General features: G+C 37.1%; 2 protein-coding genes across 4 annotated transcripts in view; both read right to left on the bottom strand.

The window, feature by feature from the left end:
- The window catches only part of LOC126923963 (protein phosphatase PP2A 55 kDa regulatory subunit), a 45,405-nt gene extending 32,494 nt beyond the window's left edge, over nt 1–12,911 (bottom strand). Inside the window, exon 1 of the mRNA XM_050737933.1 lies at nt 12,471–12,911. The gene's annotated coding sequence lies outside the window, so the exon portion shown is untranslated. The remainder of the gene's footprint in view (nt 1–12,470) is intronic.
- Nucleotides 12,912–13,777: 866 nt separating this feature from the next.
- Nucleotides 13,778–19,054, bottom strand: LOC126923952 (TATA box-binding protein-associated factor RNA polymerase I subunit B). 3 transcript variants are annotated; one of them, XM_050737908.1, is made up of 10 exons: nt 18,815–19,054; nt 18,643–18,733; nt 18,349–18,553; nt 18,138–18,285; nt 17,926–18,068; nt 17,643–17,858; nt 17,395–17,534; nt 16,991–17,183; nt 15,119–15,559; nt 13,778–15,039 (listed from the first exon to the last, which is right to left on the bottom strand). In XM_050737908.1, exons 1-10 carry the CDS (start codon nt 18,899–18,901, stop codon nt 13,875–13,877), a joined length of 2,829 nt encoding a protein of 942 aa, XP_050593865.1. In that variant the 5' UTR covers nt 18,902–19,054; the 3' UTR covers nt 13,778–13,874. The 3 variants fall into 3 exon arrangements, with proteins under 3 accessions (XP_050593865.1, XP_050593863.1, XP_050593866.1); XM_050737906.1 differs by having other exon boundaries at nt 17,305–17,534; nt 18,815–19,052; XM_050737909.1 differs by lacking the exon at nt 18,815–19,054 and having other exon boundaries at nt 17,305–17,534; nt 18,349–18,581.
- Between the last annotated feature and the right edge of the window lie 58 nt (nt 19,055–19,112).

Below are 19,112 nucleotides of genomic sequence, written 5' to 3'. Positions count from 1 at the left end.
TACGATTAACGAAGACATCGAAGAATGATCGCAAGGCCGCCTGCTATACGTAGATTTAGAAGTGACACAATCGGAATTCGTACGAAGCAATTGGAACCAAGGCCCTCTGCTTGCCCACCGAGACAGACTCAAATTATTTAGAAGCGTTCGTCGGCCACCGGATAGAATTGAAAAGTTTGTATTCCGTGGCACGAGCCACGATAATGTTCCGCGAATGCACGATATTTGCATGTAGCTCGCAAAACGCATGCGAAATACGATCGAAAGGAGCAACATGCAGGAATAACAAGCAGATATACGGCACATCGCGCAGCTTTAAAAACTGACTTCTCTTTTCGCAGTTTCTCCACTATGGAAATATTAAATTGTCCCTATTTACTCGCAGGACTTAGTCTTTCATTCTACGCGCAATATCGCACGGAAATACGTGACAGTACTGAAACGTTTGCGTTCATTTTTCACCGACCCGACGTTTCCAAGCTATGTAATATGTGCTTCGCTGACCGCTTGTTTGCGCTGTTCGTCATTGCTTGGAATACATCAATTTAACGCAGTGTCTTTTCAAAATATTCGGACTCTACTCTTTACCAAGATAAACCTTCCGATTATTCGGAATTTCGGCAATGGTTGATATTTTTGTTAGGCGTTTCTCTAGATACATACTCTAGACTATGGCTTACGATTTATTATTTGTGTCCTATCGAAGAACATTCTATGCCTCTTTCAAATTGTTTAATGGTTACTTGTACAAATAAATTTTCTGAATAATACAACAATTAATATCGCAATATTAATACTCGTACTTGTGTAGATTAATTCAAACGTAATGTACATACTGTACATACCTCGTACATTTTCTACGTTTCATCATCGTAGTATCGAATTTTTGTAATCTTAAGAAAGTACTATCGAACGATATAGGATTCGATATACCTCAATCTATTTAATTATTATGTAATTACTATAACGAATACAATAGCGTGCCAATATCTTTTTATAGTCACTGTATGTCTATGCTGATATATCTTTTTCTGGCTCAGATTAGCTTAGAGAAACTCATGCACGAAATACGAATATCTTTTCATTCATCGGTTCTCTTCTCTCGCGGCTTAAGGATCATCGATCTATTTCGAAGCGAACGAAACACGAGAGAAAGAGAGAGAGATAGGGAGATTGTGCAAATGCAAGATGTATTGTCACGATTTCTGGGAGAAAAGGAACGGAAAGTAGAATGCAGAAAGCAAAAGGAGTGTGAGAGAAAAGAGGAAAGAGAAACGAGGTATTAGGCGTAAAAGCCTTCATTTGTAGACTGCAACGAGAATGTGGGCAACGACGTTCTTTCCCTCTTTTTCGGGATACCTGAGTACAACAGCTGCACCCAAACGCAACGCGCATCTGTATCGGTGCAAGCTCGGGTTTTCATCGGGTTCCTACGGAACATCGCTTTGTCTTTGGCTTTTGTATGATTTCGGTGTTCAACATGCCTTGTTTATGATCCCAGCATTTCGTTGGACGAAGAAGCATCACGAATAGCACCGTCGTGTATTCTGCATCGAATATATTATCCACGAATCTCTCGGTTTCTCCTCCAATTTTCTAAGTAACTTCGTTTGTCTTTCGTAAAATGCAGCCTGCGCCATTACGTTGCCCAAATTTCTCTGCAGATCTCTCTCTCTCTCTCTCTCTCTCTCTCTCTCTCTCTCTCTCTCTCTCTCTCTCTCTCTCTCTATCTTCTGTCTTTCATGCTCGTTCCAAACCGACTGAACGTTAATCTTCTTCGGAAGGGAAAAGGAAAATATTTTCTGACGGACAGTTGTAATATATTTCTTCTGCAAAATATTTTTAAATGTTTCTTATAGCGACTCGCGAAGGTATTCGACCAGTTTCATATATTACATGCGCTATATGAAACTTCTTAAAGTTTCATTAACATCGTAATGAGATACTATTAGCATGATCGGATTGGTAAAATTTGAAAACAATGGGAACATTTACGGGCTGCAGACATATTTAGTAGAATATTAATAGCATCAATTGTTATTTTAAATATATGATCAGTGGTGAAAATGATCTCATCTGGATATTACGCGCGCTTTATGAATTTTTGCATCGTTAAATTTCCCATAAATACATAAAAGTTCGCAGCGGGAAACTGCAGGCGTCAGGCAATATGGATAAATACAGCTTAGGTATAATTGTATCATTTAATGACACTAATAGAGGGAAAACGAACGTTATGAGCGTTCAGTAAAATAATTATCCGTTAGTATTACACAGTAGATTAAAAATTTCTTTTATGGCACGGCAGAAATTATGTTCTGTTTCGCTTAGATTTTATACAGTTATATAGTTATATGTGTACTACTTAGGCTTTACTTGGCTGTCCAATAAACTCCATTCATTTCTCTGTTATTTAGAAACTTGTAGTTTTGTAACAAACTGTTTCGTAAGATAAAATTCCAATTATCCGTACTTTCTTACGTACACATTTTGGCTAAAGCTAATAATTTAGCCTCAACTCGCCTGATATTTCCGTATTGGCAATAAAACAACGTTAAAAGAACTGCACTGTACCAAGTGCAAAATTGAAAGGAAAAACAAAGCTCATTGCTATTCATGACCGCGTGTCTCGTAAATTCGACTGCTCTTGTAAATTTCGGTAAACCGACGAAACGACTTTGACCGTACCAGAAGCTAACCACGTTCATTGTCCTAATCAATCTTTTTCCCTTCGTTAGATTTATCCTCTTGATGCTATTTTCCGAGTAGACACTGAGACTTGGTCATTGCAGAGAAAAGAAGCTCGCTGATGATTCTTGCGTGGCACGAATCGTAACAAGATTCGAGGTTCAGTTACGTTCTTCGATCTAGAGATTCCGTCCTGAAACCAGTTTTCGGTCATCTTCGAGCAAATTCTAATTTTCTAACTTTAAAAACATCTCAAATTTGAACATGATATGAAAACATTCTCACCGGCGTGCGCGTGATTTCTCGTTCTAGTTTTATGTTAAACGTCTTCTCAAAACAGCATAGATGTTTTTTGTTTGCTGAAATGAGAGCAACGTTGGAATATAAAAGTTCGAGGATCGCAACAGGCTCGAAGGATGACCAGAAAAATAGAAAAAAAGAAGCATCTGAGTGTATCTCTTACAGGGACTTTCTACCTTGGTATAGTATCCGATGAAACCACGACAAATTCTATTATCGAAAGATTTTCGCATTAGCGATAGTATCTCCGATATTCCTTTTACGAAAGACAACCTAGAATTTATTTCCTCTTTCTCGTTCCGTCTCTGGTGGAAATAGATGGAAGGGTTGGCGCCGTCGACCGGTGCCTCGTCACAGAGAAAAATATCGTGAAAATTTCGCGCGCCTCCGAGTTCCAACGATCCGTAAATTCGTTTCATTGTGATGGTCCTTATCGTGGAAATTATGCCGGTGGCGCACGCATTGTTCGGCCTCTCGGTCTCTGCTTTATATTCTTCGTTTTCGCTGTGATAATTACTATCCTGCTATGGCGATCTAGGAACCTTGCGACGCGATGAAATTTCAGTTGTCTATTTCCTTCATTGTATCGAAAATAATTATTCGGACTCGAGAAACGAACAATACTTCGCGTATTGAATTCTAATAGCTTGACCAATCTGAAAGAAGCTTTACGGAGTGAGATAACCACGCGAAAGAGTAAAGACGTACAAAACAGCCAAGATAGATCTCCTATCTAGATTCTATATCTTCAATTGTATTACTGAGAATCACCGAACATGCGATACACGTTTTCGTAAAGGAACGATAGCTGAACTGAATAAAAAGCGTGTCTAACAATAACTCGGTGAATCTTTCGAACGAGCAACGGAGAGTCGCCGTTCGAAAGCCCAGTTCCTAAATTCGTATCTATCCCATTTTGCAAATGACGTCCCCGAGCTTTTGCTTCGGATCTTAGCAAAACCACGAATTTGCATAAATATCCGCGTTCTAATCGCAACATTTATTCTTCGTAGTATCTCTCGTGGCAGCATAGTTCTCTCGTATCATAGAAAGAAAGTTCAGCTTGTACGTACCAAGAAGGCGAGTTTACATAAATGAAAAGTTTTCCTGAAGTACACTCTCCCTCCATATTAGGTAGTGCGTCAGGTTTCTCTAGCTTCTGGCGATGAAACGAGGAACGCGAAATTTTTCATACAAAGGTTCGTGAAAAATTCGATCGAACGTGTAAATGTCACGAATGATAGCATCGGCTACGAGAGCAGATAAGCCGGGTAGCAGACTCGTGAACGTGTCTCGTACCGTTTTGCATCGGAACGTGAGTAAGGACACAACGATTTGCGTGGCGCTTATCGGTAAACGGGGGTTATTTATCGCGACTTGCTATCTACGTGTGTACGCAGACGTCACGTAGCTATGTGCATGTCAGCTAAGAGATGCGTTAGAGAGAAGCGTACTCGAGGACCAGCCGAGATGTTGCCCGAAAATAGAGAACGGCCGGTTATTTCGGGCTGTGTTGTTTCAAGGTGAAAGGCCGGCTTCGTGAGTATTCCTTGTGCTCTCTTTCCTGGAGCACATACACTCCGGTTCGCCTTGCCCTCGCTCTCGACTCTCTCAGTCATTTGTCAACGAAAGAATAAACGAGAAGAGATACGTGTACGGAGGAAGGGCGCTTATAGAAAATTCGATTAAATGTCACGATGGTTTCTGTATCGACAAACGCTCTACTTTCACTCGCAACTTGCCTCGCGTCTTTCCAGATATTTTCCAGACTTTCAATCGCGTTACTAAATCCTCCGGTACCATTAAAATGAGATAAACTTCATCGACTATCAACGTAAGAATGATTTACTTAATGGCTGCTGAGGGGATTTCTACATAATCTTATTGTCTAACGAGGCGTATTTTTAATCACATTCTACATCTCATTTCCATGGTTGTATTAGGTTGTCCGAAATGTTTCTTTCGTTTAATAAGGAAATAATAGACGCACGATGTTTTTTGTTTTATATTAGTTTATTGAATTATGCACGAATATAATAGTGAAAATAGAACGAAATCGATCATACCTAATTCAATAAAATAATATAAAACAAAAAACATTGTGTGCCTATTATTTCCTTATAAAACGGAAGAAACATTTCGGGCAATCTAATATATCTCGTTTTCAACTATCTGAATATACATATATTTGTATATACTTGAACTTAATTAATCAAATGCTACGATAAATGCAACAAGTATTTTTCGTAGCCATCGTAGATAATATCGTCAGACAGGTGAGCAAATATGACCGTAATATTTTGTACAAATTAAACGTCACGATGCGATATATTTGAATCTAGCGCGGCAATCAGAGCAAAATATATCAAATTCGCGTGGCAGTTAACGCGTTAAGGATCAACGTTGCATCGATGCAACGTTTCATTTAGCATTTCTCCTCGATTACTTTACATTATCCATACGAGCAGATTGCAAAGCCAATTAGCGTAATTGCAATTTTTACCATCGCGTTACTGTTTGAACCGATGCGTTCATTGTTTCGTTCAACCTTTTTTCCCCGTGTTTGCGATCGCGACTCCACTGTATTGTCCTGTAACGAGAGCTAATTTCGCTGAGAGAGATCGATAGGCCGATTAGAACGATCGCTGATTGGAATAAACCGGTATTTCCCATCCCACAGGGAGGCGAAAGTCAACGTCGTGTAGATACGATAAATTGCCACTACATGTAAATTAACGTCGTTGTTGATAATAGAGAAACGACGTGGAATAAGAAGGAACGACGGAGAATAAAAAAAGGATTACGAACAAAGGTTCTCGGTGACGAAGGACGCGATACTTTACCCGAGGGAAGGGACGCCGTCGTCGTAATCCGTTAACGTCGCGTCGTCGCGTAGACGCGTCGTCGCGTCGTCCGGTAACATTCTATGAATTTATGAAAGTTCGAATGCGCAGAGTTCACGGAAATTCGATTATATCCGCGTAAACTCTACAGCGGTGAACTTTCATCCAGTACATCGACATTATCTCGAGTAGCTTGATCATTACGTTACCTGAGACCTTTCGCACAACTGAATCGATCTTATTAACGAAACTTTACGAATCCGTGCCTGTTCACCAGATTACACCTTCAGACTGAAGTAAATAGAAATTTTCATCGGCATCTTCCTTTTCGCCCCACCTTTGTTTCCCTTCGTTCGATTTAAAATATGTATCGAGTCATTATAACAGCTTGTAGAAGATAACTTGGAAGCTACAAAATATAGGGAACTTCAAATAGATCAATACACGTACCTATATGTATGTATCGCAATGCACGGAGTGCATGTAACCTGCAAAAATATGTATAACATGCAAAGTAGAATCCTCGTTACGTCTACTATTTAACGGATGAAACACACTTCTGTGTAAGTATCATTTCTTTAATCGTATTCATAAAAATATGAATTTGCACAGATATCCGCAAGATAATTATTACGATATCCTACAGACTCATTAACTTACAGACTACAACTACCGATAGTTAACACCAAAACCGGTCAAAATAACTGGTCTGCAATATTTTTATATTTATTGATTCGTTACTTTCTTACAGAAGCAATTCCACGTTATGTAATATATTTTTGGTATTATTAATCCATCTGGGACCATGATCCCTAAACGAGGATTGGCAAATTTATAAAATTGTAGAACCAGTCATTTTGATTGGTGTGATATTTCTAGTACTAGCGTCTAGCGATCTACCGATCGATCCGGAATTTTCCTGATAACTGATATCGTCATATCGAATGATACGCGGTAAAAATTTAAAAAACGTGTGGCAAGTTGTACAAAACAAGAAAACTGGTTAATTGGGGTTTGATAAACAAATTGCAGGACCCTTTTACACTTTGACAAGTATCAATTATTTTGACTGGCATTGGTATAAGTAGCCTTGATACAAAGTTAGTATCAATTTGAATACATAAAAAACAAAATAAAATTCGTTATATTATTCTTTTGGTTATCGTTGCGAAAGTCACTACATCGTTGTGGAAAAAAATATAACACGAAGTGGGAATTTAAAAATAAAATTGTAAAACCAGTCAATTCGACTAGTGTGGTAGTTCTACTGTTAATTGTATACAAGGGAGCGTCAGAAATGTATGGCTCTAATAGTCAATCAGTTTCCTGCTAGTAATAAGTCTTAAGAACAAAGGAATAAGTAACTTAACGGGATTAAAAGACACAATGGGAGTGGAGTACACGTGGAAACACACTTCCGTGCGGTACGTTTGTACGAGAAACTGGCGCCTGTGTCGCGAGCAGATGTTGAGGAGGCTCGTGTTAACGTTTACAGAAAGCGTCTTCCGTTTCCCAACTCCCAACGTGTCGACCCGTTTATCGTCGACCGAATGGAGAATCGTTGGAAGGAATTCTGAATCGCAGGAAGGTGGACAACGAACCGTGAAACCGCGGTACAATTAGCGAACTATTCGATTACCGAGAACTGTAGGCGTTCTATCGAGAAACGATACGCGTTCCAAGGGACTTTCGTCGGTTCGACCAAAATTCCAGCTTCCTTTCGTCGCTATTTTCTCACTGTGTCACAGGGACAACGAACCGCAGGATGAGACGATTGTTCTCTCTGGTAGCCCGTGAAACAATCGGTGCAATTCTTCTAAAGAAAGGTTTCTCCGGATAAAATCTTTCGAGTTGGACAACGTTCCGTCGCGACTGTTCCAGACGAAGCTCGTCGGGTTTATGCATGAAATTTGGAGCACGTCGTGGTATATTGGAAAAAGTACAACTCGAAGAAAAAGTTTCTGCCGGCAAGTTGGCCGACAGCCATTCCCATTTTGCTATAACGAGGCAATGTGTTAAGAAAGTGCAGAAGCGTAAATTGGTGATGTAAAATTCAAATGGATATCGCGTTGAAGTAGCGACGTGTTAATGAAAGACGTGTTTAGGAAGGCAGGGCCGTATCTCTGAGCTCGTGAAAGAATGGAATTTTTTCAGCAATTTATTACGGAGCAACTATCGGACGATTACGGATTGATCTCATTCCTTTTTTATCGCAACAGGGATATGTCGTATATTATCTAAAATAAAAGAGTGGCGAACTTATACGTAAGCGGATGAAAGAAGGGACTTTTTCGAGGAATTTATTCCGCAGGAATTACTCCGTGAATTGATTTCGTTCTTTTTTTATCGTAAAAGGGATACATCCTATGTCATTTTTCAAAGTTTGCAAGCTGGTACGTAAACGGATATTGCTAGGGAATTGTGAAATTAAAAGGATGATAGGTACTTTTGAACGTTGAAATACGTGACTAAATCCAAATTCTCAAAATCTTGATCTACGCCATTACGATCTACGCTCCGCAATGGAATCCTTTTATACTTTTCTCGAACTTGAGACATCTGTCAACAGACCGCGGATTTTTATGCATTTGTGGGAATGCGGGTAATATGCAAATTGTATAAAATATTCAAAATGAATATTCAAAATCTTTCACGATATTTAATAGGTAAAACAATTTTCCACCAAAGTTCCATTTAAGTAAGATATATTTACAAAAATACGAATTTGCATAGATATCCATAGTCTATTTATTGAAAGTAAAAATCGCGATCGAGTTTGAAATGATTAAAAAGGAACGCAGCAGAGTTGAACACCGAAGACCATCTTTGAGATTCTCACGGTTGTGAGGACCGATGAAAACGCGATTCTCCATATCGTTTTATCGAAACACCGGAGAAATTGAAAAGCCCCCGAGCACCTGTCCTTGCCACAGCGAAAGCTTGGTTTTCGCGCGATTTCTAAATATTTCCGAGACACCTGTTTCCATCAGCCGTGCTTGCAAAGAGAGACGAGTTCGATCGACCGGTTGGAAACGCAGAGCCAAAGAACCGGCTATCTCTACGGAGAAGGACCTTACGGAGTAGGTCAACTACGAGGAAATACAGCGGATGGATAACGCGGGAAAATTTAACTAAACATCAGATCGGAATATCTCGTCTCGCGTTCGTACGATTCGCGAATTTTTCGTCTCGAGGAAACACACAGATAGCGAAATGTGAAACATGACCTCGTGCAAACTCGTAGCTTCATATTTCGATAATGATCGCGACGACGGTGGGTCTACTTTCGTAATGGTCGATTGGAACATTGAGCGATCGGCAATCATCGTCGCAGCTGGATCCCTGACAAAATAACGAACGACGTGGTTTCACTTACGAGCTCGATCCAGCATCGTGTACACCTTAATTGTAAGAATTGGCACATTGGTCGATTTGTAGCGACAGTGTTTGAATTTGATCAAAGTGTTACAAATGAATGTTGATTCACAACGATATAGAAAAGTTATCAAACGGATGCTTCGTAAATTATATTCCAAAAGCTACAAATTAAATTGGACTGATATCGGGTGGAAGACCATGGCGACTAAAGGAAAACGATGCAACAAATAATCGCTACTATGTCGTTGTACGATATTGGTTAAAATTGTTTAAAGTATCGCTTTCAAGATAAGAAATCTATCTGGACGACATTCGCATACCACTGTATATGGCTATCACTTCATGCGTGTTTTATGAAAATTCTTGAATTTATCATTTGAAAGAAGGAATTTACAATTACTGAAACTTATTTAGATCAATAATATCGGTGCTAATGGTTGAGCGTCGAGATGTATTCGCGCGATACTATATTTCTCTTTTGTGAAGCGCAATGTCTTGAACAGTTAAGCGGTTGACCGGCATGTGCCACCGATAACTGGTTCCGATTAACCTCCACCCCTGCTGCAACAGGATGTGTGCAACAGGATGCAAAAGGTGTTGAAACGGCCGAAAGAGATATCGTAGAGAAGGCTGGTTGTTGCAATTTATAGCGACCCACCGCCGGATTGTTTGTTTCCCAAACGTTGCAGAAAGTTTCAAAGTGGCTGGGGAGGGGACTAAATATAAAACGCGTGCACGCAACAGTGCAAGTGCAACCTCGATGGCCTGCGAGCGGCATCATAATGTAGATCGCCTTAACAATGTGTAATCGATGATACACGTTCGCCGGGACGCGAGATCGCTCGGCGAACACTCGGAGAAAGGAACGGTTCAATGAACCATTCGATGCTTTGTTACACGAAGAATTTTCTTTTTTCTCTCCCTTGGCAAAATCGATACAAATTATAGGTTGCGTAATGTCATTGAAATTAAAAATAACGTTTCCTTTGTGCGTAGCTCTGCGAATCGACCGGTTGTCACGCCCAGGAAATGATGAAAAAGAAAAGATGGAAGGAAGAACAAAACCGTAAAGGAAATAATTGTGTACGACATTCGCACGCCCTCAATCTGTCGTATTCGTATTCAGCGATAAATTGAACGACATAAATTGATACGTAAAAACATGACGAAAATCGTGGAATATTAGTGGCGGGTTCAGGTACGTGGCAAATAAAGACACGTCGCAGTTTATCTTTAAAAATTAACGTGAAACGAACAGATTGGCGCCTGTAAGTATTATTCGGTATCGTAGCAGCGTATTTTCTTAATTAAATATAAACAAGATAAGGAAGGTTCCTCCAGACCGGATAGACCATCGTGATCAATTCCAGAAATAATATTAAAAAACCAATTAGTACCGACCAATCGTGTATTTAATCTTAATATACCGTTGATAAGGTTTTAATTGGAATTTCATATGAAAAATCTAAAAGAAAACAAGTATAACAATATGGACCGCTAGTTTACCATTAGTTCAATAATTTACATACTTTGATAACATTCATACGTGATTAATATTAATACACGAAGCGTCCACTGCGTTCGATGATTCGTTATCATTACTCCGATAAGCGTTCGTTCAAAACAGTTGCGAATAATTATTCGAACCCTATGAAGAGAACTTTAGATACTGAATTTGATCCGTATCTATGAAAGCTTATTCGATTTGATTCTATCACCGGCAAATACTATCCATGGGGACTTTGAATTAACGAGTCAGCAGGTTTAACATTCAATAACAATACTGCGTCAACGACTTAAATTCCGTTTAGTCGATTAAAGAAATTCTATCGTTCTATGTGACCGTATATTCGCACGTGTGCACGAAGTATTACGATCGCGTGTTTCGGTTCGTTTCTATATCTATGTATCATAACCATGCGAAATTCTCGAACAAAGATATATCTTTTCTGCACTAGTCAGCGGAAGAAATGCATGGCTGCACTCTTAGAAAACATCGATGTATGGCATCGAATACAGTTTTCGCAATCTCGGCCGATGTAGTAATCCTCCGCAGAGGAACATCCTCTTTAAGCTAAAATGTAATATCATGAAACGTAGGAAAGAGGGTGGAACACTTCGAGCGGCAGGATTAAAATTATTGCCACCATGAACCAAAGAACACTCTCGAGTTTGATTTTGGACGAAAGCACCACCCTTTTGCACGATTTATCGTTTACGACCGTGGAGATGCGTTCACGTTCGCCAAATGTGAATGGCTGATTATCTCGAAAAATGCCGTTGACTAAGAACTAAGTCACATGTTGATCTTATTTTAATAGAATGGAATAATCGGGCCGCTCATTTGTCAAATCGATTAACTCTACGAAGCAAACAATGGAGAAAATTGATGAAACTATATACGATAAACTGATGAAATCATATACGATAAGCAGCAATCAAGCGCTTTGGTATTAAAATTTGAAATATTTCAAAAAGTAGGGTTAACCAATTTGGTCTGTGAGCACCTCGTTTGGTGGCGTTAATAATTGAAATCGAAGATAATTTCTGGCCATAGATTAGGTCTATCCGCGTGTCAGATAACTAAGATATAAGATGCGCAAGCGCATCTTCAACGTTCGCGAATTTTTGTGCGTTAGCCTCGAAGTAATATTAAGAAATTACGTGAAATTTGTATGGTGGAATGAACTCTTGATATCGATAGACTCGAAGAAAGGAAGTTTGCCAATCGATCGAGCCAGAGCATATAGCGATGCCGAAATTAGTGTAAGTGCGACTGAAATCGAAAGAACTATAACATTGGCATGGTTCATCGATTTCATCACCGGAAAAAAAGGGACAATAATTATGCAACGAAAATAACGATGCACTGTAAGCGACAAACGCAATTGGCAGTCCATTTCAAGCGATCGATGATCCGAGAAATTGAGATCGATTCGTAGATGTCTTCTACCGATTGTCCATTAAAACCCAACTGCATGCAGCAGGTGTAGAAAGCAGCTTTCAATCGCAAATAATTCTCTTCGATGCAATGCCAATTCGAATCCTTATTTGGCACTTACCAAAACAGTTGTATGCCATCGGGAAGATCGATGTATTTCACACGTACGAGTAGATTTGATTAAAAAGCTCTGAACCAACATCCCACATGCGTACGATAATATCATAAAACAAAATTGACAGTCCAAAATATAAATCACGAAATTTTGTTCAGTCGTTCGGATTTTCAATTGGTTACTAGGAAATTGAATGCTCACTTACGATAGACAGGAAGTGAGGACGGTGGGGCGACCAGACGCCTCGGTGAACGACACCAGGACCAAAGAAAACAGGTGCAACGTCGAGTTGAATGTGCAAACGTAACAACGGCGTGTACTTTCGATGAACGTAATGGGCAATGCCACGATTGTAACAATGCGTTGTCACGACCACTCTAAAACACGAGGGCGAATAGGTTTCTGTACGTACGCACGCACGCAAGCACGTTCGAATGCACGAACACTCGTGCGAATTGTTCCTTAAGGAACGAGCGTAGATACACACGCGGAGAGCGTACACACATCACCGCCTGATCGTACACACACTACGTACCGTGGTAGCGACCGCTGACCGATGACAGCCATCCGACACTGTCTTACGCCAACTGGTGTTTACTACTGAAACGCTCCGTCGTCCCTCGAGCCGTCGCGACGGCTCGGGACGAGGAACACACCGGGAACCAACGAGCCTCTCGACGAGTGCAACAGTTGCTTGACCGGGGCGCCCCGCAATGTCGACTCCGATCATTAACGCGGCTCTACGTTCCTCGACACGGTCGATAAACAGAAAATCCAAATATTTTTAGGAACTGGAAAAAAGGTTCATAGTTAGTGATGGAATTTGGCACACTTTGAATAGCTTCGAATCTATATTATATACGGTGACTCACAGAAATATCGAACACTTATAACAGAATTTTTCTTTGAATGTACATGTTATAAAATTTTTGAATTTCCTTAGCACTGTAATAATAATAAACACGACTATCGTGATTAGAAAAGCAAAATTTGAAAGCAATCCGAAAATGTATATGGAAGCCACGTGACATATTTTGCAAAATGCACATTTAGTGGAAAATTAGTATAAAGCATAAATTGTAGTCTTAGACTATACAATAAGTGCTAACAATGGGTCCATTAAACACCTTGACTAACTAATATAGAAAAAAATTGACTGTTCAAATATTTGGATGATATTTGCGAAGTGTATGTTTCCACTGAATATCTTGTAACTCTTACATACATTCTCAGATTCGTTTCAAAAGTTAACAATACAAGCACGACAGTCGTGTCTCGTTACGATGCTAATAAGATTTCAAAATATTTTGTATCATACATATATATAAAGTTTCTAAGAGTGTTCAAATACTTCCGTGAGCCGTTGTAAAAAATTCGAATCGCTTTGAACATAATTTGAAGCTTATAGCTCTCTCATCGCTATTCATAATGCCGTAAAGATAAATATGAAACAGCACAAAAATATTTTGCCGCGTAGATCTATTATAAAAGGATTTCATGGAGCTTAATCCGTAGATTGAAGTATTAATATATTGTTTCCACGTGAATAAATTACATTGTCAGTACAAAATTATAATTAATATATTACAATATAGCACACGACAGTTCTTTACCATTTATTTAAAATAAAGTTCAATTGACTTTTAGATATTGAATCTATGTTGGTACGTTCACTACTGTCAGGGGTACTAGAATTTGAAATGTGTGAATAATAATTTTCTATTAAACAGACTTCTTCGTATAAATCTTCTGTAGACATTTCCACAATAAGTGCACATTCGTTTAGTAGCCAACGAAAAGTTCGTGGTAATGATTTTTCGAATATAGCGAAATTTTTTGATTTCACGCGGCTGAAAATGCAGTCATACATCCAGTACTCTGTAAAGGGTTTAAAAAATATATCTTTCTCCTTGACTACAGTTTCTTCCTTACTTGTTACAGGTGCAAGAATGTCATTTTGACTAAAAAATGAAATGTCGCTGAAATTAAGATACTCATTTATATCAAAATGATCAATATTTATATTTGTGTCATCAATATTAATGTCACTGATACTGATATTTTCAGGGAATAATAACTGATTTTTTTCAGTACTTTCAACCTCTATATGTTTATCATTTATGACTCTTGTGTCGATATTATCGTAAAAATTTACATTCTCTGTTGCAGCAAAAAACTCGGCGTCACTCTTTTCAATTTTTATAGGCGCAGCACTACGCTTAATAAACTGACCCTTAGTATTTCTCTTAAGTTGAATTTTAGATTCTTTGGAATGTGTTTTTTTCACTCCATTCGACTTATGAATGGCTTCTTTTTCTGCTAGTGATAAATGTATGTTATATTTATCACGTAGTTTATTTTCTAAAAGCGTCCATTGATCCAAACCATTGCTCCCTAAATCTTCTTCGTTCTCACTATCGCTATCAACAGGTATTGCTAATTTCCCGTTTGGCAGAGTTTCGGTAAATGTAAAATCATTTTCTGCAAAGACATTTGCAGAATCTTTCATTGTACTTACAGTACTATCGTAATACTGATTTTTAGTAGTGTCAAATTTAATGCTACATGGTGTTTTAGCGTGTAAATAGTCATTCACACTTTCGCTTCTATCTTCTTCGTCCTGTAAGTCATCTTGCACGTCGATAAGCTGTTTTAGTTCATTTATACTTGGCATTCTAGGTTGTTCAAATGGAGGTACATTTTTTTCGAGAAAATGTACGTTCGAATCGACTATCTCTAACTCCATGCCACATTTCGCTGCTAATTCTACTAAACTAAAAAAGAGACCAATGTATTTCAATTAAATGTGGTTAAAAGTAGCATATTTCGAATTAATAATCTCAAATTACTTACGCATCAGATTTTGTCATGTACCCAATTCTTGTAAGAAAAAAATCACTTCGTGCTATATTAGGAATATCGTAAAGCGGATGATCTAATAAATGTTGCAAGTACGAACGAAGAGGTGTTAGAGATGGTGGAAATATATCAATTGCCATTGGCGATGAATCATCGATATTTATGTTACTTATGTGTTTTCCCATAGCACTTATAATTTCTTGTGGCAAATAATGTTTAGAATTTTTTATTTCTTGTTCATTCTTATTCGATTTAGAAGATATAAATTCTAAGAATTTTAAGTATAAATCGTCGATTCCATCTGCATCGGGGCAATATTTCATTTTGGTTGGATAATGTGCATGCATTAAAATCGTCTTTCTGCATTCAATATATTTTTGCCATTCTTGAAAACTAAAAAGTTTATTATCGAGTAAGCCGCGTTCAATAGCTGTGCTGAAATACAAAAGCGAAAGTAAGTATTTATATTAACAATAAAAAAATTTATCGTATTTAATGTATTAATTCTCATTAAAAGTACGATTATAAAAGGACATTTGCACTCGCAATTTTTTTCGTCTTTCTCATACATTTCTCTTCTTTCTTCATATAATCTAGCCCCGTATGTAATTAAATCATTTTCGATTACAGCGTATGGCATTTTTTCGGAAGTAAAATATGTTGCCCATTGACCATCTGACTGAAGTACAATTCCACCACCGACTTGTTCAAATCTTTTTAACATATAAGAAAAGTGCTTATGCAGAGCTTCCTCGCCCGAAATATGACATTTAACGTCTTCTACAATTGCACGCGCTAGTCCCAGTTTCATTATAGATTCCCCATGCCCTGTTAAGGAGCATCCTATGTTTCTAATAGCATATGTACCACAACCCAATATTGGAGTATCTCCTACTCTCCCTACCAACTTTTTATTTAAACCTCCAGTCGTAGTTCCAGCAGCTACACTATATCCGTCATATGCTACACAACCAACAGTACCAAGACTATCTATAAATAATAATTTCATGAATAAATAAAAATCTACTTCTTTACCATGGTCTTAATCGATTTACTCGTTAATATATCGATATCCAATAAACTTTGATTATGAACATCAGCATTAAATTCTCCTGTTTTTTCTGAATGTAAAGCTATGCGTGCTGCTGGTGAGACCATATTTCCTTCTGATATCCAATTTAAATCTGCATGTTTTGCTAGATTTTTAGCTCCTTCACCCACGAAAATAGAATTTGGAAAATTGTTCATAACATATTTTGCGAGTGTTATAGGATGTTCTATGTCTGAAACTGCCGCTACTGATCCACATTTAAATGTGAAACCATCCATTATGCTAGCATCCATTTGAACTTTTCCTAATAAGGAATATTAATAATCTTCACTTACATAATTGAACTTTGCTGACATTAAAAAAACATATATATATATATATACATATTTGAAATGCACCTATTTCATTCAACACAGATCCGTAACTACAGTTGAAAAATTCATCACATTCAAGCCACCATAATGCAGCTTCTACAGCATCTACTGCAGTTTCACCATTTATTAATTTTTTATAGCCATTGATGGCGGCTTTTTTACAAGCTGTCATTTTTTCTATAACTATAGAATCACTAAAATCCCCTGCACCGCCATGTACAATTATGCACGGAGTATTACTTTCGGTACATTTACATTTTTCGAACCCAATTTGTTTTTGCGATTTATTTAATGTATTATCAGATAATGTAATATTTCCGCGTTGCATTTTTGTTCCAAATAAACTGACCATTTTTACTATTTATGTTACAGATTTACAGACTTTGAGGTTCAAAACATAAAATAATATATATAATAGATATTCATTTTTTTCAAACATACCTGTTGATCCTCTCTGCAATTCTACTAATGCGATATTCAGTTACACCATCTAGAGCAAGTAAAGTTTTCAGCACTACTATAATAAATGCCATTGCACGACCTTCATAGTTAGGAATGCATGACATTTTTGCATCAAATATCATTTTAGGAGGTGATAAAGCTATTAGTCTTTCTGTATATAATTGGATGCCCCCTAAAATCATATATGATATACAAATATAAGATTCAGTTAATAGTAGGAATGTAAGTAAAGATATAAACAAACAAGCTGAAAATATAAATAAATAAACTGAAAATATAAAATATAATCATACTTGGTAATCCTAGTTCTTGACAATATCTGTTAACTAAAGATAGAAAATCAGGACAAACTATATTCCATGCACCAAGTAATTTTGCCATACTTGCAATAATTCGTCTCATGCCCTTATGTGTAATTTCAACATTCTGTGTTAAGAAGCTTCTTTCATTTGCTGTTAAATTCAGTTCTGGCGGTAATAAATGATCCAATTTGTAGTAAGACAAGTGTCCTTCTCTTCCATATCTAAGAAAAGATTCTTTAATAAATAAAATTTCAGTTTATATATTAATTATATATATATATTAATAATTATACATATCATGATAATAAGAAACAACATCCCTTACATACCTTAACATATCTCCTAATTGTATAGGTTGATTATGGATCCTTAAAGCTAAATATATAATTGCCCATAGTCGCATAGGTGTAATTATATTAGGTCCCATTTTGTACTGAGTACTTATGTGTTTCGCCCTGTATTGAACTCTTTCAAATCTAGGTATATTTTTTGATAATCTTTTAATTTTTCTTGCTTCTTCCTTGGCATGGGAACTAAATTGTACTCTAAATAAATAAAAAAGTATAAGAAATATTTTAATACATGTATATCAAATTTTTTAAAGAAACTTACTTTCCCTCATTTTCTGATGATTTCACAGAACTAGATTGACCACTATATATACTTTGACTTTGACTAAGCATACTAAGACCATCACCCTCAGAACTATTTTGAGACTGAAGATATCTATCATAATCTGCCGCTATCAGAAGTCTCTGAAAAAATGTGGTTTGTGTGAAATATGAAATAAATTTGTTTTTATTAATAAATATTATAAAAATTACTTTGTTTTTGTTCAATTCTCTCATAGAACTACCCTCACTAAGTCCGGTAATGCTAGTTCCACTAATAATAGAAGTATTACTTCTAGGTCTTTTGCGCTTCCTAGATGTTTTCTCCGATTGCACCTTGCCATAAATAATATCTGCATCCCTATTATAATAAACATTAATTTGTCTGAATATATAATAATTCAAATTGTTTACTCAAACATACCTTTTCTTATATCTTCTAGCTAATTTGGGCATAGATTTCTTTCTAGTTGAGATAAATGCTACTTCAAGTTTGCCTAAATATGTTGCCCATAATTGTAATATTGTCAATTTTATATCAGATGGAACTCCAAGTTCTATTAGCTCATTTGTTAAACCAATTAAAACAAAATTGTACAATTCCCATGAAGTCCATCCAACCTCATTACCTAATAATTGTAAGCAAAGATCGCATACCTAATATTTAAAGATATTAAGAAATTCTTAGAATAATATTGAAAATAATATTGATACAAACCTGATATATCAGATTTTAATTGCCTAATTCTTGTTTTTCGCAATCTAGTCGTACTATCTATACGTAATTCAAGAACTTCATCTCTGATATCCTACAGAAATAATGAAATTAATTACTATTAATTATGAATTATGTTTAAAAAGATAAGAATAAAATTACAGTATATTATTACCTCATTTTGCGTTTGACACGTTTGACAAAAGAAATATCCAGCTTCTTTGTAAAAATCTTTACTGCCGCAAATTCTGCACTTTTGCATTTTCTTCGTGTACTCCTAACGGGAGTTCTATATTCTACTGTTTATTGCATTTAGGTGTACTATGAGGTCGTACGGCACGAACGCGTTTAACATCTCACCTCGTGGTTTCTCATTCACAGAGGATTTAACTTTACAGCGAGTACTCACGTGACCGATCATAATCTTTCGTTCTGAATTGCGATTGGTGTAGTTTGAACGAATGATACATTGA

The sequence above is a fragment of the Bombus affinis genome, chromosome 14 (assembly GCF_024516045.1).
Source record: "Bombus affinis isolate iyBomAffi1 chromosome 14, iyBomAffi1.2, whole genome shotgun sequence".
In the NCBI taxonomy this organism is placed as follows: Eukaryota; Metazoa; Arthropoda; class Insecta; order Hymenoptera; family Apidae; genus Bombus; species Bombus affinis.
The sequence above is the reverse complement of the archived record's forward strand: the minus strand, read 5'-3'. Positions and strand labels throughout refer to the sequence as shown.

Bases quoted from the DNA above. Each gene is read 5' to 3' on its own strand.
- LOC126923952 (XM_050737906.1), bottom strand. From the start codon at position 18,901: ATGCAAAAGTGCAGAATTTGCGGCAGTAAAGATTTTTACAAAGAAGCT. The intron at 18,734-18,814 runs GTAATAATATAC...TTATTTCTGTAG, and splicing joins CGTGTCAAACGCAAAATGAG to GATATCAGAGATGAAGTTCT. The intron at 18,286-18,348 runs GTATGTTTGAGT...TTATTATAATAG, and splicing joins GCTAGAAGATATAAGAAAAG to GGATGCAGATATTATTTATG.